The sequence below is a fragment of the Helianthus annuus genome, chromosome 16 (assembly GCF_002127325.2).
Source record: "Helianthus annuus cultivar XRQ/B chromosome 16, HanXRQr2.0-SUNRISE, whole genome shotgun sequence".
Taxonomy (NCBI): domain Eukaryota; kingdom Viridiplantae; phylum Streptophyta; class Magnoliopsida; order Asterales; family Asteraceae; genus Helianthus; species Helianthus annuus.
In genome coordinates this window covers 16149228-16172937 of record NC_035448.2, presented here as the reverse complement: position 1 = coordinate 16172937, position 23710 = coordinate 16149228, and the positions used below count along the sequence as shown (strand labels likewise).

The window sequence follows — 23710 nt, the reverse complement described above, 5'->3', positions numbered from 1 at the left end:
AGCAGAGGGCCCCACACGACCCCATGTCTCCTGGGCACGGCCCGTGGTCAACTCTTATCTGTACTATTAAGATTCTGCGTATCTTTGCGTTGACCACGCCCCGTGTTGAGTTGGGCACGCCCCCGTGGTGGGCATGGAAGCTTCTACAGGTTTGTCTTTTGTTCAGGCCCCTGACCACGCCCCATGCCCAGCTGGGCACGGCCCCGTGGTCAAGCTTCTGTTGTCTTGTTTCTGCTTTGGGATGCTGCCGAGGGGTCGGGCATGTCACGTTTATTCCTTCTTTTTGTATTTATGTTGGTTTTGGATGCTTATTTGCTCCTTTTGTTCGTTTAAGCTCATTTGATCCTGTAAATTCAAAAGGAAGAAAGAAACAAGCTTTTTCCAACATTAGTACTAAAAAAGGGTAGTTTTATGTCTCATTTGATGTAATTTATATGTTGCATTTTGCACACATCAAATACCTCCTCATTCCTTGTTGTACCTCAGGCGGTTGATGGTCAGTCATACTTGAATTCACCACCACTTTTATACTCGACAACATACTTTTTAACACTATAGGTGGTTGTGCCAGTAGTTATTGTGTGACTCTATCCATTTCCACCTGAAGATTACAATCGTCTTGATTAAGTTTTTCTGTCGAAAAATCAAGTTACTATCACATGCTCCATATAATCTACCAACAATTCTTTGAGCCTCTCCATAAGAAGTTATCTTGTTTTTCTTTAGAGACAAACGCATGAGCCACACAAAACGACTTGTGTGTTAATGTTACACCCACAACTTGAATAAATGTAAGCTTATACTCATTCGTTTTGTAGGTAGCATCAATCATCATTCGTTTTCTGACGCATTTAATGCTTTCGTACCTTATATTCCCCTCATAGCCCTATACGCTGCTTTTGGGAGGGGGGGGGATGGGGACCTAATTTTGGGGGATGTATCAATACACTCACCCTATATGATTCAGAAAAACAATCAAAACATCTAAAAAATAGCTAAGTGCTCAAGTATTTTCGCCTGTATTAACATGTCATGTTCTCCACAACCCCCTTTATCCGCTTCTGACACAATCATCGACATCAACTTCCAGTGATGCAGCTTGACCTATTAAATACAGGACGCCGAAAGTTTAAAAAATAGGGAGACAGACTTAATATATATAACCTTTTTCTGAATTTTTTGGGAAAAATTACTACTACGAAACGAAAAATAGGAGGACCGGGGCACCTCCGCACATGTCAACTTCCATCCCCCTCACTATTTTCGTCCACCTCCACCCATCAACTTCTTTACCTTGATCCCTCAATCATCTGATCACCATTCTCATCATAAACACCTTAATATAGGCCTGCATGGGTAGGTTTTGAGTTGTAACCGAACCAAAATGAAAGACTTCGGTTATAGGCTTTAAAAACCATTTAGTTTTGGTTAGATGGAGGTTCGATTATATGAGACGAGGGTTGGTTCGCTTTTCAAGCAACTAACCGATAACTTAAGCTAAAAATAGCTTAGGCTAGAATAGGACATTAGTTCAAGGATGGAACCCGACTATGATCCCCTTCCCCATTGAAGAATCACCTACATTCAAGCATCATATACTCCTAAACGTTTGAACTCAAATAATGGAGTTAATAGTTTAATTACTTGCACCAATTTCAAAATCTACCATAAAAACAAAGTGTATTGATTGACCGGAATAATCTACAGAATTTAAGGCCCTAATCAGTTTTTTTTTATCTGATTTTATATCTTTCAACTATAACCATTGTGAGCACCCCCGACGGGTGGTCCTTTGGGTGGTCTGCTCAAGCAAACCAAAGCAAGTGGTCCAAAACTGTTGGAGGAGGTGGTCCGATGGAGCAGATTGGTTTGGTTTGGAAGGAGTGGGGACCCCCAAACCAGTAGCCCACCAAATGGGTTTGAAACTGAACCAAAACCGAAAAAATAAAATCCAATTAAACCATTCTAGAGTATATCCTATTTAAACTCTTTTAAGCTTTTTTACTAGTTTCGGCTTAATGGGTCGAAAGCTCATTGTCAGCTTCAAGTGGCTCCTATTAGTTTCTGACTTTCTGTTCCATCCGAGCCCAACGCAAGAGTGTTGTAACTTATATAGTTGTAAATGATAATAGGATGTTCAATTTATATATTTATATAATATTAATTTAAAATAATTGTGTGCATATTTGGTTGTAAGTTTTGTTTAAATAGTTGTACATTAATCAAATATAGGTTGTAAGATGTGTTTAAGTAGTTGTACCTTGATGAAATAATAATGGTTTCATTACCTTACCAAATTCAATCTGTTTTGTATGCATGTATGGTTATAAATTGTGCTTAAGTGGTTGTACCCTAATCAAATAATTGTTTCATTATCTTACCATATTCAATCGGTTTGATCCATTCAAAGTTGTGTTGTTTTATTTGTAAATTATTATTATTTATAATAATCTAATTAATTTAGTCAAAATCTTGTATAAATATAGTTTGCAACATATTGATGCAAAGATTGTTGTAACGTACACATTATGGTTTGTATAGTGGTAATGATATATATTATATATAGATTACGATGAATCTGTCAAACAAGAAAAAATTGACGTGGGTTCATCGTAACGTGCGAGTCCTAGATCAACTTAGTTATCTTATTCTACGTTTTACGTTTCGGTTTAATTTCTTCGCATTAACACCGCAACTTCAGTGTCGGTGGTCACTGACAGTAGTGTAGCATTAGTACTCACCCACACCGCAACGCAAGGAGTGCTTAATACTAGTCATATTTAATTTTAATCCATAGTTTCATTTTAAAATTTAAATCCATAGTAATATTTTCTTGCGAATATTCTAGAAAACAAGTGAATTATCTTTAAAAGAAATTAATATTTGTATTTATACCTTCTATTAACTAATTTTAAAATAGTTTCTTTTCTTTTAGGTTAGGAGTGGTTCGACAAAATTTTAATCAAGATCTGTCACATGAACATGTTTTTTCTATGTCAGAAAACATTATTGTAACTAATTATAGTTGGACTCTCTTTTTTGGACCTTTTTATTTGAACATCACATATTCACAATTTCACATTGGCTTATTGTATTGAGGTTATTTTATATGACACTTCTACTTAAAAACGACCTAAAGAGCTCGCTTGCGTAGACTCTTAAAAATCTATCCGAGTCAATTTGGGTTGAGCTGAATTTAATCAAGTTTCTTCCGAGCAAGTTACTTAACCTTCCTTATCACGTTAAGTTACAACTAAATTGTGGGATAGGGGATCTATTGTGCGAGGGGGCTTGGTGATAGGGGTTTCTCATTGAGGGGTTTAAATTGGGATCTATTGTGCGAGGGGGCTCTCTAGCGCGGACCCGGTTAAGACAACGTATGCTAGACCTCCCGACATTCGCGAATAATTCACACCTTTCAAAAAAAAGTTACAACTAAAATTTATCATGAAAGATCATTAAACAGATTAAGTTCCTTTCAATTTCCATGAACTTTAAAATTTCAAATTCCATTTTATGCATTGATAGAACTCATACATAATGACATAAATCCAAATATATCATATGCTACAAAACTAATAAAAAATATATTTCAATATTTCCTTTTAGTGATGGATTTGATACAAACCCCATCTTCTTTCTTTGATGGAACATGATTCCATTACAAAATAATCATTATTAACTTAGCATATAGAAATATAATATGCAAATTGAATCCAACGCAAGAGCTCTTTCTAACTTACCCCTTCAACCTTCTTTGCAAAATTGAAGCATATAACCCCTTTGTTCGACGAAACAACACCAAGGAAACAATAATACCAAAACCACAAACTGCCGCAAATATAGAAAACGAAAGCCTAAAGCAATGAAGCCCGTGGCACGGCCCCCCACTTGCTTGTGCTTTCCTGTCATAAATGTTTCCAATCACTTGAACAGAAAATATATATGAACCCATAGGGCTGGCCACGGCAATAGTGTTGAAAATAGTTCCCATATGTTTCACCCCAAATATTTCTGAAGTGATTGTAGGCATTAAAGACCATTGTGATCCGTAGCAAACACCCACAATTACCGAACCAATGTACAAGTTCCCACTAAAGCCAATGCTCAAATAGCCCAGGACCATCGCTAATTGTGTAAGGGAGATAAACAACGGTCTTCCCCCGCCATATTTGTGTAGGAACAAATCAGACACAAATCCAGCACCAAACCGACCAAGAAAATTCCATATACTCATTAGAGAAACCATTGTGCCGATCTCAACCGTTGAATAGTCAAGCGACTCACCTATTTGAGTTATGTTGTTGATTGTTGCTAACCCTGACCCCATTATACAAACCATGGCTAGAAACAACAACCAAAAGTTGATTGTGCTCATTGCCTGTAGCAGATTCATTTCAACTTCATTTTGATCCTCGAAATTCATGATCAGTGGGGCCATGACAGGGGATGGTGATCCTTGTTCGCTTCTTTGAGCTGTGAGGGCTACTTGAAGAGGTGACAACGCCATAATCACAAGAATAGTTGTTGTGAGAATGTGAGCCCATGATGGGAATGTGAAGATGTTTTGAAGGATGATTATGATCATTAGATATGTGGCAATTATGAGTGCGATCAACGAGAAGCGATTTAAATGAGGTTTGTCATTGCTCGTGTTTGAAGGGTTTACGTGAATGAGAGACATGGTAGCAAGACACACTAGTGCTGGAAACACAGCAAGCATGAGTAAGTAGGTGGTTGGTTTGTCACCAAACAATGTGTGGTAGATTTGAATTAGTACTGCTCCACTCAGCCCCACAAAACCCTATAATTTTAAGAAAAAAAAAAGTTAACAATATGGTTGTGTTCTCCGTAGCCGAAAATAATCGTACCGAATCGAATTGATATATCTTTAGTTTTTTTTTATATAACTCGTGTTTGTATGTTGAATATATATTCATTAAACTAAGACTTCAAAAAAACACTTAATATTAGTTATTTAGTTTATTTCTAAAATCAAGTGAAAAAGAACAGATATATGACTTCTTTCAACCAAGTATCTATTCAAGTTTCATATTGATGAACCTTAATTTAGTTTAAATCAACGAGTGTAGTTATTTCACGAGTGTAGTTATTTCACGACTGAGAAATGATTATTCCATAAATTTATAAAGAACTTAATCTTAGACTTGTATTTTTGAAAGGGTGTACATATTTGCACACCAAAATGCCTATTTGCATATCAAACGCTAGCTTTATATAAGCCGCGTATAGGTCTATACACGGCGTATAGCCACCTTTTTCAATTTCCAAGAGAATCTCTGATATGATGTGGGAATTTGTCCGTTTATATACGCCGCATATAGCCCTATACACAGCGTATATAAAGGGTGGTTTTTTAAAGAAACATTGTTATACATTATTTATCGTTTTAGCAAACTTTTATTATAAGTAATTTTTAAAAATAGATATATAAAAAACATTGTTGAGTATTCTATCGTATAGTATAATATATGTCTCGTATAGGCCTATGGATGTAGTATCATATCCTATAGTATAGTATAAATCTCGTATAGGCTTATACGTGTAATATAATATTGTATTCTATCGTATCGTATCGTATTGTATAGTGTAGTAAAAACAATGTTAAGTATTCTATCGTATAGTATAATATAGGTCTCGTATAGGTCTATGGATATAGTATCGTATCATATAGTGTAGTATAAATCTCGTATAGGCCCATACGTGTAATATAATATCGTATCCTATCGTATCGTATCTTATAGTATAGTGTAGTATAAGTTATGTATAGGCATATATGTGTAGTATCGTCTCGTATAGGCCTATAGGTGTAGTATTGTATCATATGGTGTAGTATAAGTCTTGTATAGGTCCCGTTTAGGCTTATAGGTCTCGTATAGGCCTGTGGATGTAGTATAGGTCTCACATAGGCCTATAGGTGTAGTATAAGTCTCGTATATGATTATATGTGTAGTTTAGATCACGTATAGGCTTATAGGTTATAGGTCTCGTATATGTGTAGTTTAGGTCCCGTATAGGCCTACACTATACTACACTGCACTGCACTGCACTACACGACATTTCACTACACTACACTACACTGTATTGTACTGTACTGTAGGCCTATACTACACCTATATGATACGATATTTATCATATAAAAATGATTAATGTTGTATAAAAAAGTTTGTAAGAAATACTTACTTTTTTATTTATTTAAAATAGAAAACTTCTTTTATAAAGCTTTACTAAAACGATTAATATTGTATGAATATTTTTTTAAAAAAAACCACCCTTTATATACGTTGTGTATAGGCCTATACGCATCGTATATAAACGGTCAAAAAGACAATTTTACCCATGCTTTAGGTTGCGTATAGCCCCCAATCCAGGGGTAAAATGGTCTTTTTTACTATACGTAGCGTATAGCCCTGTATGTGGCGTATATGTGGGGCAAGTTTGGTAAAAAAGGACCATTTTACCCCTGGATTGGGGGCTATACACAGCCCAAACCAGGGGTACAATTGTCTTTTTGACCCTTTATATACACCGCGTATAGGCATATATGCAGCGTATATAAAGGGTGTTTTTTTATAAACATTTATAAAATATTGTCTTTTAGACCCTTTATATACGCTGCATACAGGCCTATATGCAGCGTCTAGGAGCAGTCAGACCAGAACTGAATTCCGTCAGACACTGATTTTTATGCCACCCTATACGTTGCGTATAGGTGTATACGCAACGTATATAAACCCTAAAATGTGCAAATAGGCACCTTTGTTGTCCCAATAGTTTGAGCCTTTTGAAAACCAATTTATGGTCCACACAATTTCTCTTTATAAAAAAAAGTAGTTAATTACCCATAACCGACACAAAAATTGATTTGCTGAAACCGATTAGTTAAGAAACTCTACTAACCAAATATGTCGGTTTCTGTTTTGGTGAAAGCTCATAACCGAGCCGAATTGTGCTTACCAGGGCCGCCTCAAGCTATTGGGGGCCTAAAACGAATAATGAGTAATGGGGCCTTTTCGTCACAAAGTTTTCAATCTTATAACTCATGTATCAACTTTAAATATACGTATTATCTTTTCTCTAGAATTTAATATCTTAGAGAAGCAAAAGCTAGAGTCCAAAGTAACTACTTTATTTTACCTCTCCTTGTTTGAAACGTTGTTTGAAACCCAATAATGCAGTGGAACTATCTTATTACATAGGAATATTGGATTTTAATAATCTCAACTATTCGTCGTTGGCCGCCAACAGTCTTAACTTCAAAAATAACCACTAGCAGTCCCAACTATTGACAAATTGGCCACCATGACTAATAGAACCCTAACGCCATTAGTCTACGGTTGCCGGAAAATCGTTTTTGTCCAGAAAAAGGTTTCTAAAGGCCCGATCTAAGGTTACAAAGGGGTTTGGGACAAAAATGTTGAGTTTTCCGGCCAAAAAAGTTAAGTTTTCTGGCGAAAAAGAAGTTTTCCGGCGAAAAAGGAGTTTTCCAACGACTTTAATAATTTGGGCTTTTACTAGAAAAGGGTTCCTAAAGGTCCATAACAAGGTTACAAAGATATTTGGGACGAAAATGTTGAGTTTTCCGGCCAATAATGAGTTTTCCTGCCAAAAAACGATTTTTCGGCGACCGGAGACTAACGGTGTTAGAGTTTTGTTAGTCAGGGTCCATTAGAGGCCAATATGTTAAAAGTTAGGCCTAACAGTGGTTATTTTTAAAGTTGGGACTGTTAGCAGCAAACGACGAATAGTTGAGATTTTTAAAATCCAATACTCCTATTACATGCATATGGCACTAAGTATATTTACGTGGCCTAACTATTACTATTATTACTATATATTAATAAACTAATTGAAATGAATAGTGGTTTTAATATTATAATAATATGTATTTTTTAATACATTTATTATTTTAATATTATAATAATAGTTATTTTCTTTACTTTTTAACTTTAATCCTTTTTTTAATATCAAAAGTTGGGATAAGCTTGGTGTCAATTGGTATCGAACCAGTACTGGTATCGAACCAGTACTGGTATCGAAAATAACGGGACGGTCCTGTTCGGTATCAGTACATGAAGGTAAAAACCGGCACTAATACAGAAACGTCAAAAGTTGGTGCCTAATTGATATTGGAAATCTTTTGGTTCGGGAAATTCAGTGCTGCTACTTGGTACCATTTGCTCATCCCTGATCACGGTTATCGTACGAACAACGGTATCGTACAACTTTTTTTGTTGATTTTCTTCAACTTTTAATTTTTTTTCTTTTTTTAGTTTCAGGGCTAGGGATGAGCTCGGTGTCAACCGATACAGAATCGGTACTGATACCGAAAATACCGGTTACGGTACCGGTATATGAAGGTAAAAAACGGTAGTGAACCGGTACCAGGAACGCCAAAAGTCGGTACCGAATTGGTACTTGAGATCTTTCGGTTCGGCAAATTTGGTAACGGTACCCAAAACAATTTGCTAATCTCTGACCACGGGTTTCATACGAACAACATCGTTACCATACAACTTTTTTGGTTGGTTCTCTTTCGGTTATCTTTTAGTGTTTTTTTTTTCTACATTTTCTTTTTATTCTTATCAGCAGTTCCGTTCGCAACACGCTCGTAGTGATTTCAAAACACATGTAAACACAGACTAAATAACAAAAGAAATTCGTCACAACGCGGCGAACTTCTTTAAACCTAGTTTAACTAAAAAAAGAAGAATAAAAAATCCAATTATTGGATTACTAATAATTTGTCGTCTTAATTTAATTTTTTTTTAAATCCAGTTATTGGATTACTAATAATCTTCTATACATATAATAAAAGAAACCATATTAAGGACACTTGTCATTATATTAGGCCTTCTCTTATAGATAATTGTTATTTTAGTTTAATCTTTTTTAATTAATAATTAATTATAGATAATCATCCTATCAAATATTATTTAGTTTAATAATATCTTATGGATAATTACTATTAATTTAATATCTTCTAACTAATTATAGATAACTCTCCTACTAAATATTATTTAGTTTAATCTCTTCTAATTAATTATAGATAACTCTCCTACTAAATATTATTTTGTTTAATCTCTTCTACTTAACTATAGATAATTATTATTTATTTTAAATTTAAAGCATACTTCTCATTTATAATATTAACTAGGTTAGAACACTGTGTATTACGCGGGTTGAATAAAATAAATATAGTTAGTAACTACATACATTTTTTGTAATAAGATATTATTAATTTTTTAATTAAAAATTTAAATTTGAATCCGGAAGTAATATATTAGTAAACTTAATACATAAATCGAAAGTTAATAACAAACCCGACCGTGAAATGAAACCGATGACCATTTTGATCGGTTTCACGGTTTTAAATCGAATTGTGAACATCCTTAGTAATAACTAATAAGTCAATTTGTGTTTTTTTTATAATAAGTTATTAAAATAACTTTTGAAATTATTGTAAAACCACAAAGTTTGAAATATATATATATTTTTTTTGTTTGATGAAGATATAACTTAATTAGTTTTATTATATATCTAGAGTTTGAACCTGGGTTATAAACCTGGTTAAATCAGTATTTAGAGAGAACAAGTATACTTTATATACTTTAATTTCATTTCTTAACTATTTATTTTATTTTCTCTTCTTATTACTAACTCTTTAATATTTCATTGATTCAACTACGTGACCCCATAGGTATATAATATGAAAGAGAGTGAAATAAGAGGGGAAATAAATCTTCGACTCACTAAATTATTTTATTATTTAGTATATAAAATTTATTTATTCAACCCGTGTAATACACGGGGTTATAACCTAGTTTGTCAATAAAAAAAATTCCAGTTATTGGATTACTAATAATTTGTCGTCTCACTTTAATATTTTAAAACTAAATTACGAATTTTGTTAAAATTTTATTATGTTTTGATATAGTATTATGCAAGATACTTTAGCATAACTCATTATACTTGTTATTAAGAAACCATTTAGTTTCGGTTAGATGGAGGTTCAATTACATGAGACGAGGGTTGGTTCAGTTTTCAAGCTATTAACCGATAACTTAAGCTAAAAATAACTTAGGCTAGAATAGGACATCAGTTCAAGGATGGAACCCGACTATGATCCCCTTCCCCATTGAAGAATCACCTACATTAAGTATCATATATCTCCTAAACGTTCGAACTCAAATAGTGGAGTTAATTTAATTACTTGCACCAATTTCAAAATCTACCTTAAAAACAAAGTGTATTGATTGACTGGAATAATCTACAAAATTTAAGTCCCTAATCAGTTTTAGTTTATTTCATTTTATTTCTTTCAACTATAATCAGTATTACTTAGAGCACCCCCAACGGGTGGTCCGTTGGGGTGGTCTGCTCAAGCGAACCAAAGCAAGTGGTCCAAAACCGTTGGAGGAGATGTCCGGTTGAGCGGACTGGTTTGGTTTGGAAGGAGTGGGGACCACCCACTCAAAATTGTTTTTTTAGTGTAAAAGTGGGTAAAAAGTAGGGTGTGATGTGGAGCTTTGGAATGGTTTATTATTGGAGGAAAAGTGGGGTTTCAAGTGGGGATGATTTGGATTGATGTGGCACGCGGTCTATGCGGTCTTTTGGGATGGATCACCACATCCACCGTTGTTATGCTCTTACCAAACACATGTTAAGGCTTATACCTACCTACCCAATGGAATATTGAAACCTAACTAATTAATGGACCCACGATGATATAAATATGAAGGGACAATGTGAAAGTTTTATAACGTTAGAGCAAGCTTGAAAAAACTGAACCATATATCTGAAGAGTGGGGACAACATGAACAGAGTTAATTATATTAAAGGCAATGATTTCATAACGAGACCGGACATTGAATCGTTGTTCTTACTGATTAATTGGCCAGACCAGTCGAACCGGATTTCAGAACCGGATGTGTGTGTGTATATATATATATAATTTTATATATTATATATTTAATACATAATTAAATAATGCGTCTTTTCTATACATGAAAATCATATATTATATATGTATATTTACAAATGCAGCTTTTCTTTTCACCTACCCCAAGACAACCTTTTACCTTCTTTAATTTTCATTCACAAACACAATCTCTCTATTTTCTTTCTTCCTTTCAAGCACAAACACAATATACACAAACAATAACATAGATCTCGAGGAAACCAAGAAGAACAAACCAATGAATATCAAGTTTAGTTCACCCCACTGTAGGGTTTGAAGAAAAATAGAAGCAATGGATGTTATGAGTGTGACACATAAAAGAAGCATATTTTTGTACAGGGACCGGTCCAACCTTCAACCAATTTTGGCGAACCGCCGGCCACCTGCCAAACCACCGGTCTACTGCATTAACGGTTCGTAGGGGTGAACCGGCCCGGCGCAAGCAGCGAAAAGCCGGTCTGGTCCGGGTCGAGAACATTGTAAGTATCTCCTTTACAGTAAAGGAGATACTTATTACTTACTAGTTTATAGACCCGCGTATTACACGGGTTGAATAAAGACAATATGTTACGTAAACCCGTGTAACGCATAGACTATAACCTAGTGACTTAGATAATAATAATAATAATAATAATAATAATAATAATTATAATAATGTACTAATTACGAATAGATAATAATAACAATAGCAATAACAATTTTTTCTCATTTATTCCTGAGTTTTGCATTTTTTTTCATTTTCATCCAGCCTATTAACTTCATCAAAAAAGTCAGTTTAATGAGGGGCATTTTTCTCCTTTTACTTATTTAATTATTGTTTTTTAATCCAAATAAAACTCACCCCAATAATTTATATCATCGCTCAAATGTGAACTTAAAAAGCTATGTAAATATCTTATATTTAACTTAAACATTGTTGATATTAAATTATAAAAATAAATTAAAATATAATCTAAATTATATAAAAGAGAGTAAATTACCAAAATCGTTCCTGAGTTTTGGGTATGTTTGTCATTTTCATCCAAAACAATTTTTTGTACTATATAGTCCTTCACTTTTGGGATTTTTTTGCCATTTTCATCGAAACATCTAATTTGCTTCATTTTTTCTATCAAACATCTGGATAAAAATGGCAAAAAAAAATAAATCCCAAATCTCAAGGACGATTTTGGCAAAAAAAAAAAAAAAAAGTCAGACGTTTGGATGAAAATGGCAAAAAATCTCAAAAGTAAATGACTATATGGTATAAAAAAGTTGTTTTGTATGAAAATGGCAAACATGCCCAAACCTCAGAGACGATTTTGGCAATTTACTCTATAAAATATAATTTAAATTTTAAACTATATACCATTCATTTTTATAGGTTTATTGGCATGGCGGTATAAAATTCGTTGAATAAAGAGTTATATTTGCGATAAAGTTTTTTTTTTTGTGTCGGACACCACATGTGTTATATATTAATAATAATAATTGGATATTAATCTAATATATTATTAATAAAATAATAATATTGCTAAATTAAGAGATACCTGTGTGTAGTTATTCGCAAACAAATTATTCGGTTAGATTAGACAATCTAGGTCTACAAGTAAATAACATAATTTGGTTTGATCAGCAATGATTAAAAAATAAAATTTAATGTCACATATGAAAATATAAATAAATAAATAAAATACTACAATAGTATAAGATAAATATTTTTATGTATTACGTATTTATCTATACTTATGTATAGATTAATAAATTGGATATATTAATATGATATAATAATAATATGTCCCACAGACAACAGGGAATTAAAGAAATTAGTCGTTAAAAAAACAATATGTATTTATTTGTTGTTGTGTATAAATTAAGAATTATATATTAATATGATATGATAAGAAGAAGAATATTAATAGTATTATTAAAGGAGAGAATGTCACATAGCATTAAAATATAATTTTAATGACAAAATGCCATGTGACATTAACATGATTCTTTTATTAGTATTAGATTAGACTAAACCTAGGTTTTAGTTTATGTGGTTTGAATTTTGAACAGAGTAATGATTTTAATCCAAATATTCAATGGTATTAATTTCACCTTATTAGTCACTATGGTTTCCAATTTGTCTCAAATCAATTACGATCATTTAACCCATCCATTTATCTTGTTTGACATGAGGGGCACTTATAGTCATTCTATTGTAACTTCTAAAAAAAAAAAAGTTAACATCCTTTCAGAAAATGAGCATGAAAAAGTAATTACAAACCATAGCAGAATCAAAATGTAACACATTTGATATTTAGCTAAAGTAATTCTAGAAGGTAATTGCCAAATAATAATAAGTACAACTTACATGCATAAATAATTACATGCAATATCATCAAAGCCATCTGCATTTGTTAAAACCCAACACCAATAGGAATAGCCCAACACCAATTAGAATCATAACCAATAAAAGTAGAAGTTGAGGCAGGACCAATAAAATGAATAGAAATTTAATAGTGTTATGAGAAGAGCTAATTTTGTTAATAATAATAATAATAATAATAATAATAATAATAATAATAATAATAATAATAATAATAATAATCAGTGTTGTAAAAGTCGGATTCCAAGGCCTTGTACTCGGCGAGTAGTCGGTCTTCGGAACCCTTCCGAGGCGATTTTCTCCTAGGCGGTTTAAATTAGTCGCCGGCGGGTCAAACTCGGTCAACATCGGATAGTAGCCGGTCTAGTCGGGCATAGTCGGCCTAGTCGGTCAACCTCGTTTGTTGACTTTTTGGATAGTAGTCGGTGTAGTCGGGACTAGCTGGCATAGTCGGCCTAGTCAGTCAACCTCGTTTGTTGACTTTTCAGAGAGTAGTCGGGACTAGTCGAGCATACTCGGCCTAGTCGGTCAACCTCATTTGTTGACATTTATATTATGCTTATTTTGACATGGATTATTTTTATCTTGACATGAATTATGCTTATTTTGAGATATATATAATATCCACTAATTAATTTTCTTTATATTTACCATGTCTGAGTACTCCCTGGGTACTTCCCGAGTACTCTGAATACACCCAACTGCCATGTTGGCTGACTAGGGTCCGTCTAGCGAGTTTTACAACATTGATAATAATAATAATAATAATAATAATAATAATAATAATAATAATAATAATAATAATAATAATAATAATAATAATAATAATAATAACGTTATGCATTTCAAAATTCACTAGAAACTAATAGAAAAAAATTAGAGAGTGATTGAAAAAGAAAAAAAAACATTATTGGTTATCTTTTTAGGCACATACCCTTATGTTTAAAAACACATTGGATTTAAATAATCTCAACTTTCTCAATTTGGCCGATAATAATCCAAACTCAGTTATTTGCCGATAATAATCCGAACCGGTCCACTTTTGGTCTATAATAGTCCGCTGTTAAAAATAGCTTAGCAGAGTTAAGTTTTTTTACAAACCGATGTTTTAGGGATTTTGATCAGAACGAGGATACGGCTCGATTTATGTAAAACTTACCTCGAAACAGTGCTCCAAACGGCTTGATTTTTGTTAATTGGAAGTTTAAACACCTGAATTGAAGCATCGTTTTCGTCGTTTATGCCAGTATTATTTCGAGGTTAATTTTACATCAATCAACCTATATCCCCCTTCTAATCAAAAGCTCTAAAAATCGGTTTGTAATTCGGAAAAAAACTTAACTCCGTTAAGTTATTTTTAACGCAGACTATTATCGGCCAAAAATGGAACAGTTTGGATTATTATCGGCAAATAACTGAGTTAGGAAGAAGAACTCTGGAATATATGATTTACTATAGTTATATTAAGTATTAACTACGATTAAAGGAAGATTATATAAATATAAAATAGTGATCGGAACAAAGATTCCGGCCGAAACAATCTATCTACTATAATAAAAGAAACCAATTTTTGGACACATGTCATTCATTGAAGGTATCCTCAAATCTATAGTTATTTTATATTAACTAAATAAATAATAAATTAATATTAAATCTTATCATACTTTAATAAAATATTATCCTCAAATCTAAATTGTTAATTTAATATATTTTTAAAACAAATACCTCTCTTTCCTACTTATCTTATATTAAATATATAAATAATAAATTAATATTGAATGTTATCCTAATTTATTAAAAATATAATTTTTTTATTATTTGGTATACAAAATTATATTTATTCAACTCGTGTAAAACGCAGGGTTTTTAAAAATATAATTTCTTTTATTATTTACTATACAAAGTTACATTTATATAACCCGTGTAACACACGAAGTTTTTAAAGATATAACTTTTTTATCATTTGCTATGTAAAATTAGATTTATTCAACACGTGTAATACACGGGGTTTTTTAAGGATATAATTTTTTTTATTATTTGGTAGATTTACAACCCGACTATACACGAGTTTTTTAAAGATACGACGTTTTTAGTATTTAATATACAAAATTTCATTTATTTAATCAATGTAATACACATGGTTTTTAAAGATATAACTCTTTTTTAGATCTATTCAACACGTGTAATATACGGGGTTTTTAAGGATATAATTTTTTATTATTTGGTAGATTTATTCAACCTGATAATACACGGATTTTTTAAACATACGATGTTTTTAGTATTTAGTATACACAATTACATTTATTTAATCTTACCCTCCTTATACCCTACCTTAGCTTTGCTATTAGTGGGATTTACTGAGTATGATGATGATGATGATGATGATGATTAGGGATGAGCAATTCGTTCCCGGTACTGGTAGCGAACCGGTATCGGTACCGGTACCGAATTTACCGAACCGGTACAGGTACTAATTTACCGAACCGGGTACTTTTTCGGTACCGACTTTTACCATTTTCGGTACCAGTCCGGTACGGTACCGGTATTTACCGGTTTTTACCCTCGAATACCGGTACCGAAGCGTACCCAATCGGGTATATTCGGTACCGGTACCGGTAGCCACTTTTGAGGATTTTCGGTACCGAGCTCATCCTTAATGATGATGAATTACATTTATTTAATCTGTGTAATCATTTATTTAATCTGTGTAATACATATGGTTTTAAAGATATAACTTTTTTTTATTATTTGATATATAAAATTATATTTATTTAACCCGTACAATATACGGGGTTCATAAAGATATAACTTTTTATTACTTAGGGGTTGTCTGTTTACCTCTTAATGAGGCTCTTAATAGTTTAGACCTCTTACTGGTTCAGCACTTAATAGTTCAGACTGTTTGTTTCACGAGCAGATGTCTGAATGGTTCAGACATTTGCCTCTGAATGGTTAAGATTTATACAGAGTCTGAATGGTTAAGACCTCCAATCTGAATTGGTCAGACATTTGACTCTGAACGGTTAACCATTATATATGCTCTTAATAGTTCAGACCTCTTACTGGTTCAGCACTTAATGGTTTAGACCTCTTACTGGTTTAGCACTTTACCATTCAGATGTTGACAAACAGCCCCTTAATATATATAATTACATTTATTTAACCCGTGTAATACACGTGGTTCTAACCTAGTCATAACATTGAAAGAATTAGTTACCTTCATAATGCCAACGCTAGTTCCACTATAATCTGGGAAATTACGAACACCAACGACAATATTTGCGGTGTTGAAGAAAGTCTGAGCGTGTGCGCCCATGAACATGAAGAGGCACATGAGCCACACATGTGGCCTGTCAATGACTCCGGTCACAGACAACCACATTAGAAAGTAACCAGCAAAGAACTGAACCGCTCCGACCAAGTAGACCAGCCAAAGTCCAGACCCGAAACGAGATGATGAGGTTACCGCACTGTAGAGTAGACCGGCTAAAACCCCGATATTGGCGCCAATGTCCTTGAAGACAGATACGGTGTTCAGAGTGGTCTGATCATAACCTTGACTAGATTTGAGGGTGGCTGAGTATATTCCGAAGGTGTACGTGGCGCCGGAGGTGACCTGAATCCATATGCTTGCCACAGCAGATAACCACTTGCTGTTTTCCATTATCAAATGGAGTATTTTGTTTTGGCCAAGAGGCATGCAGTTGGTACTGTATTTATTTCATATTCGAGAGTTGTATTCATATATTTATGTATAATAGGATAGAAACTTGAAGAGTGCTGGCATTCATATATTCCACATGTGATAATATCAACTAGGTGTTGGGACCCTGTGTGCACAGGTTGAAAGAAAAAAAAAATTAATAGTTAATAATTAAAGATTTTAAAATGTAAAAACAAATTTAGTTGTGCAGCTTGACCTATTAAATACGGGAGGCTGAAAGTTTAAAAAATAGGGAGCCAGAATTAATGTATAACATTTTCTGAATTTTTTGGGAAAAATTACTACTACGAAGCGAAAAAACAGGAGGACCGGGGCACCTCAGGCTCCGCCCATGTCGACTTCCATCCCCCTCACTATCTTCGTCCACCTCCACCCATTGACTTCTTTACCTCGATCCCTCAATCATCTGACCACCAAGTTCATCATAAACACCTTAATATAGGTCTGCATGGATCAGTTTTGAGTTGTAACTGAACCAAAACGAAAGACTTGGGTTATAGGCTTTAAGAGACCATTTAGTTTCGGTTAGATGGAGGTTCGATTATATGAGACGAGGGTTGGTTCGGTTTTCAAGCTACTAACCGATAACTTAAGCTAAAAATAACTTAGGCTAATAGGACATCAGTTCAAGGATGGAACCCGACTATGATCCCCTTCCCCATTGAAGAATCACCTACATTCAAGCATCATATATCTCCTAAACATTCGAACTCAAATAGCGGAGTTAATTACTTGCACCAATTTCAAAATCTACCTTAAAAACTAAGTGTATCGATTGACTAGAATAATCTACAAAATTTAAGGCCCTAATCATTTTTATTTTATTTGATATTATATCTTTCAACTATAACCATTGTTACTTAGAGCACCCCCAACGGGTGGTCCAAAACCGTTGGAGGAGGTGATCCGGTGGAGCGGACTGGTTTGGTTTGGAAGGAGTGGGGACCACCCACTCACAATTGTATTTTTAGTGTAAAAGTGGGTAAAAAGTAGGGTTTGATGTGGAGGTTTGGAATGGTTTATTATTGGAGGAAAAGTAAGGTTTGAAGTGGTGATGGTTTGGATTGATGTGGCACGCAGACTAGGCGGTCTGTTGGGATGGATCAACACATCCACCGTTATGCTCTTACCAAACACATGTTAAGGCTTATACCTACCTACCCAATGGAATAATGAAACCTAACTAATTAATGACGATATAAATATGAAAGGACAATGTGAAAGTTTTAAAATGTGGGAACAAGCTTGAGAAAAAGTGGGGACATCATGAACAGAGTTAATTATAGTAAAGGACTTATTAGAGTAAACCTAGGTTTTAGTTAATAGACTAATGATTTTAATGCAAATATCCAGCGAGTCTCTCGTGTGGGAGCAGTATGGTTTCCGGGCGAAGGTCAGTCAGAGCGGCAGCCGGGGCCCGATAGAACATCGCGTCTAAGAATGTTGGGCTGACGGGTAACCGTCCTTGACGGGGACCCGGTGACCAATGGTCCATGTACATATTGAAAGTCACCCTTAAAAAAAAACTATGGTTTCCAATTTGTCTCAAATCAATTACGATCATTTAATCCATCCATTTATCTTGTTTGACATGAGGGGCACTTATAGTCATTCTATTGTAACTTCTCAAAAAAAAAAGTTAACATCCTTTCAGAAAATAAGCATGAAAAAGTAGTTGCAAACCATAGCAGAATCAAAATGTAACACGTTTAACATTTAGCTAAAGTAATTCTAGTAACAGATCTCCAAGGTAATTGCCAAATAATAATAATAATGATAATAATAATAATATTCATTATGTTATGCAGTTCAAAATTTACTAGAAACTAATAGAAAAAAATTAGAGACTGATGGAAAAAGAAAAACAAAACCTACCCTTATGTTCAACACCACAAATATGTTTAAAAGCCAGCACCACAAAAAGAAGCTATCACTATTTGGGTGCAGGTCAGGACGGATTATTTTAAAACTGGTTATTTTGGTTCGGATTAAAACAGGCTTTAACAAATATAGATACGGATCAAAGTGGGTCAATTTAAGAAAAAAAAAATGGAAGAACAAAACCTCCAGGTAGAGAGCAGCAACCAAAAACCAAAAAGCAAAACCAACACTTATAGATCAAAATCTAAAATACGTCCATCAAATTGTTCAATTACAAAAAATAAACATAAAAAAAATCATAGACCAAAACCAACAAGGGAAAATAAGATCAAACCAATCTGACCGGTTGGGAAAATAAGATCAAACCCAATCTGACCGGTCGCTTCTTTTTTGATGGCCCAACCTGGCCCTTATTTCAATTTCTTATTGTCACATTGCCCATCTAGACTAGTGGTGCACAAAAAACCCGAACCCGGACCTGGACCCGAAAAAAAAAACCGAAACCGGGTATTATAAAACCCGGGTTTTTTATACCCGAACCCGAACCCGACCCTACCCGTAGGGTAGGGACCGGGTATGCATATTTGATCTAAAACCCGAACCCGGAACCGGGTTTTTTTATACCCGGTTTATACCCGAAACCCGGTTTTATAAATACCCGAACCCGGAACCGGGTTTTATAAATACCCGGAACCGGTTTTTAAAAAAAACCCGATTTTGATGTAATCTTGTTTAATTATGTATGCATTAAGACTTCTAGTTCTTATGATTTAACAAAATTATGTATGCACTTTGATGTAATCTTGTTTAATTATTAGGTTTCTAATGATATTTGCCACCGCTACTTAATTATTTAGTATATTTCATTATAAGTGGAAACAAATATGCCAATATATGTTGGCCCTTCTATTTTCTTTGTTTGTTTAATATCATTATTAGTTTTTGTATTTAATAAATTGTGCCTCTGTTTATAAAGTTCAAGAATAACCACATGAAGAACTATAAATTGTGCCTCTGTTTATCAATAGATTTGATGTCTATGTGTGAGAGTTATGTTTGATACATTTTATAAGCATAGTTCCAGTCGGGTTTTTTTAATACCCGGTGCGGGTTTTTTCCCAACCCGATGCATACCCGAACCCCACCCGATGAATACCCGAACCGGACCCGAACCCGGAAATAGGGTATTATAATACCCGGGTTTTATAAAACCCGACCCGAACTCTACCCGAACCTGGGTATATAGGGTATACATTTTTGGTAGAGAACCCGGACCCGGACCCGACCCGGTTTTTAAAAAAAAACCCGATTTTGTAAAACCCGATCCTACCCGAACCCGATCCTACCCGTAACCCGGTTTTTAAAAAAACCCGATTTGTGCACCACTAATCTAGACCCCTTACGAAATAGCACTTAACCCAAAATAACCAAAACAATTATACTAGTCCAAAAGAACCAAATCTCAAATGTTTGGGCCAAGATTGCCCAGGCCTAGCATTATGTCAGGTTATTTTTTCAGATGGAGACTATTAACTATATATGTTAGTGTTCTTATACCCAATTAATAAGAGAGTGCAAATGTCCAAGACGAACTCCGATTTGGACAATTGGACTCTCTTATTTGGGCCTTTCTAAACATCACAAATTCGCATAGGGTGTGTACGGTCCGGTTTGGTTCGGTTATTAGCATTAACCGTAACCGTAACCGAAGTCATCGGTTAGTCAGTTCGGTTAATTAAACATTTGCCGGTTTCGGTTCAGTTCGGTTAATTTTGGTTAATAACCAAATCAAACAAGGGCTAAAATTTTTGCTTAGAAATACATGTAATGAAGGTATAAATACATGAAATAGTTGTATAAGTACATGAAATGAATGTATAAATAAATGAAATTGAGCATAAATACATGAAATAAATGTTTAAATAATGAAATGAAGGTATAAATACATGAAATGAATGTATAAAACATGAAATGAAGGTATAAAAGCTGGAAATATATGAAAATATAAATGATTCAGTTCGGTAAGGTAAATTTCAGTTAACCAATGGTTAAAAAAATAACCGATAGCCGATTTTCGGTTAATTTTAGTACGGTTTCGTTGGTTTTCGGTTCGGTTTCGATTAACGGTTCGGTTATTGCACACCCCTTGATTCACATTGGCTTATTGTATCGATTGAGGTTATTTTGTATGAGCTCTTCTACTCAAACGATCCAAGAAGCTCACTTGCGCCGACTTGAAAATGTGTCCGAGCCAATTTGGCTTGAGCTGAATTTAGTCGAGTTTTCCGAGCAAGTTACTTAACCCCCCTAATTGCATTTAGTTACAACTAAAACTGATCATGAAAAATTATTGAACAGAAAGTTCTCCTAGAAACCTCAATGAACTTTACAATTTTAATTTCCATTTATGCATTGACAGAACTCTCGAAAAGAATAGTGTAAATCCAAATATACAGATGAATAACATACAAATTGAATCTTATGCAAAACCTCTTTCTAACTACCTTGCAAATGCTTTAACCGTCTTTGCAAAATCGAAGCATAAAACCCCCTTGTTCGAAGAAACAACACCAAGGAAACAATAACACCGAAACCACAAACTGCAGCAAATATAAGATACGAAAGCATAAAGCAATGAAGCCCGTGGCAAGACCCGCCTCTCGCTTGTGCTTCTTGGTCATAAATGTTGCCAATCACTTGCACGGAAAGTATATATGAACCAATAGGGTTAGCCGCGGCAATGGTGTTGAAAATAGTCCCCATATGTTTCACCCCAAATATTTCCGAAGTGATTGTAGGCATTAAAGACCATTGTGATCCGTAGCAAACACCCACAATCACCGATCCAATGTACAAATTCCCACTTAAACCGATGATCAAATAGCCCACAACCATCGCTAATTGCGTAAGGCAGATAAACAACGGCCTCCCTCCCCCGTATCTATGTAGGAACCAATCAGACACAAATCCACCACCAAACCGACCAAGAAAGTTCCATATACTCCATAAAGAAACCATCGTGTTGACCTCAACCGTCGAGTAGTCAAGTGACTCGCCTATTTGAGTTATGTTGTTGATTGTGGCTAACCCTGACCCCAATGCACAAACCATAGCTAGAAACAACAACCAGAAGTTGATCGTCCCCATTGCCTGTAACAAATTCATTTCAACCTCATCTTGACCCTCAGAAGTCATGATCAATGGAGCCATGTCAAGGGACGGTGGTCCTTGTTCGCGATGTAATTCACTTGTTCGAGCTGTGTGGGCTATTTGAAGAGGCGATAACACCAAAACCAAAAGAATAATTGTTGTAACAATATGAGCCCATAATGGGAATGCAAAAACATTTTGCAATATGATCATGATCATTAGATACGCCGCGATAATAAGCGCGATCAACGAGAAGCGATTCAAATGTGGCTTGTCATTGCTCGTGTTAGAAGGGTTTACATGAACTAACAACATGAGTGCGAGTGACACAAGTGTCGGAAACACAGCAAGCATAAGTAAAAAGGTAGTTGGTTTGCCGTTAAATAACGTCTGGTAGATTTGAATTAATATCGCTCCACTCAACCCCAAAAAACCCTTCAATTTTAACAATAATAAAAATATAAATTAAATCCAGTAACAAACAATCAACAAACAAGCTACTGTTAGTTAGTTAGTTGTAACAAACTTTTAATAAAAATACAATAATGCCCCTACACATGGAAACAATTACCTTCATAATCCCAACGCTAGTTCCGCTATAATCCGGGAAGTTACGAACGGAAACGACGACGTTTGCGGTGTTGAAAAACGTCTGAGCGTGTGCTGCAATGAACATGAAGAGGCACATGAGAAGCACGTGCGGCTTGTTAATAACTCCGGTGACGGATAACCACATTAAGAAATAACCGGTAAAGCACTGAACCGCTCCGGCCACGTAGACTAACGGAAGTCCTGACCGGCGGTGGTTAACGGTAACGGCGTCGAAGAGTAGACCGGATAAAATTCCGATATTGGCGCCGATGTCTTTGAAGACGGAGACGGTGTCTAGAGTGGTTTGATCGTAATTTTGAGTGGATTTGAGGGTGGAAGAGTATATTCCGAAGGTGTAGGAGGCGCCGGAGCTGCACTGGATCCATATGCTTGCCACCGTTGCTAACCACTTATTAGTGTTTTCCATTTATAACAGAGGCGTGGTATGCACGCGCCGCCTTGGATGGAGGAGATGTGGGTGCAGTTGCTCGATTTTTTACCTGGAAAATGGAATTATGGAATAACTTTGTTTTTGCCTTTTTCAGAAAGTTGATATAGAAGAGTGTTCTGTTTTGTAATTAAATAATAACAATAATTTGCTTTCATTATGTAAGAATTAAGATTGTAACTTGCAAGTAGGGGTGTTCAAAAAAATCCGGATCCGAAACTGAATCCGAAATATCCGAAAATCCGTATCCGAAATATCCGAAATTTCGGATATCCGAAAATTCGGATATCCGAAAATCGGATAATCCGAATTTTCGGATTCGGATTCGGATATGAATTTCAAAAATTTCGGATAATCCGATTATCCGATATCCGAAAACTAATTATTTTTTTATAAATATATATAGTATATGAGCTTTAAATTTTGTTTGAAGTATTGTAAAAGTTAGTAAAAAAGTAGTAAATAATTGTATTCGTGTGAATTTATGATTGTTTTTAGTTTTAAATGTTAGAAATTTATAAAATCGAATATAAGTTTAGTTTTATTCTATACACAAAACAGATTTTTTGATTTTTTTTT

At 34.4% G+C, this 23710-nt stretch overlaps 2 protein-coding genes across 2 annotated transcripts; both read right to left on the bottom strand.

Moving 5' to 3' along the window:
* Positions 1-3565: 3565 nt before the first annotated feature.
* LOC110916867 (probable transporter MCH1) lies at positions 3566-17094 on the bottom strand. The gene is made up of 2 exons (XM_022161523.2): positions 16555-17094; positions 3566-4804 (listed from the first exon to the last, which is right to left on the bottom strand). The coding sequence occupies exons 1-2, from the start codon at positions 17035-17037 to the stop codon at positions 3740-3742; spliced, it is 1548 nt and encodes a 515-aa protein (XP_022017215.1). The 5' UTR covers positions 17038-17094; the 3' UTR covers positions 3566-3739.
* Positions 17095-21322: 4228 nt separating this feature from the next.
* Positions 21323-23240, bottom strand: LOC110915919 (protein NUCLEAR FUSION DEFECTIVE 4). The gene is made up of 2 exons (XM_022160669.2): positions 22664-23240; positions 21323-22527 (listed from the first exon to the last, which is right to left on the bottom strand). The coding sequence occupies exons 1-2, from the start codon at positions 23108-23110 to the stop codon at positions 21439-21441; spliced, it is 1536 nt and encodes a 511-aa protein (XP_022016361.1). The 5' UTR covers positions 23111-23240; the 3' UTR covers positions 21323-21438.
* Positions 23241-23710: the final 470 nt, after the last annotated feature.

Coding starts and splice junctions, on each gene's coding strand:
- LOC110916867 (XM_022161523.2), bottom strand. CDS start 17,037: ATGCCTCTTGGCCAAAACAAAATACTCCATTTGATAATGGAAAACAGC. Junction 4,805..16,554: donor CTAGCGTTGGCATTATGAAG/GTAACTAATTCT, acceptor TTAAAATTATAG/GGTTTTGTGGGGCTGAGTGG.
- LOC110915919 (XM_022160669.2), bottom strand. CDS start 23,110: ATGGAAAACACTAATAAGTGGTTAGCAACGGTGGCAAGCATATGGATC. Junction 22,528..22,663: donor CTAGCGTTGGGATTATGAAG/GTAATTGTTTCC, acceptor TTAAAATTGAAG/GGTTTTTTGGGGTTGAGTGG.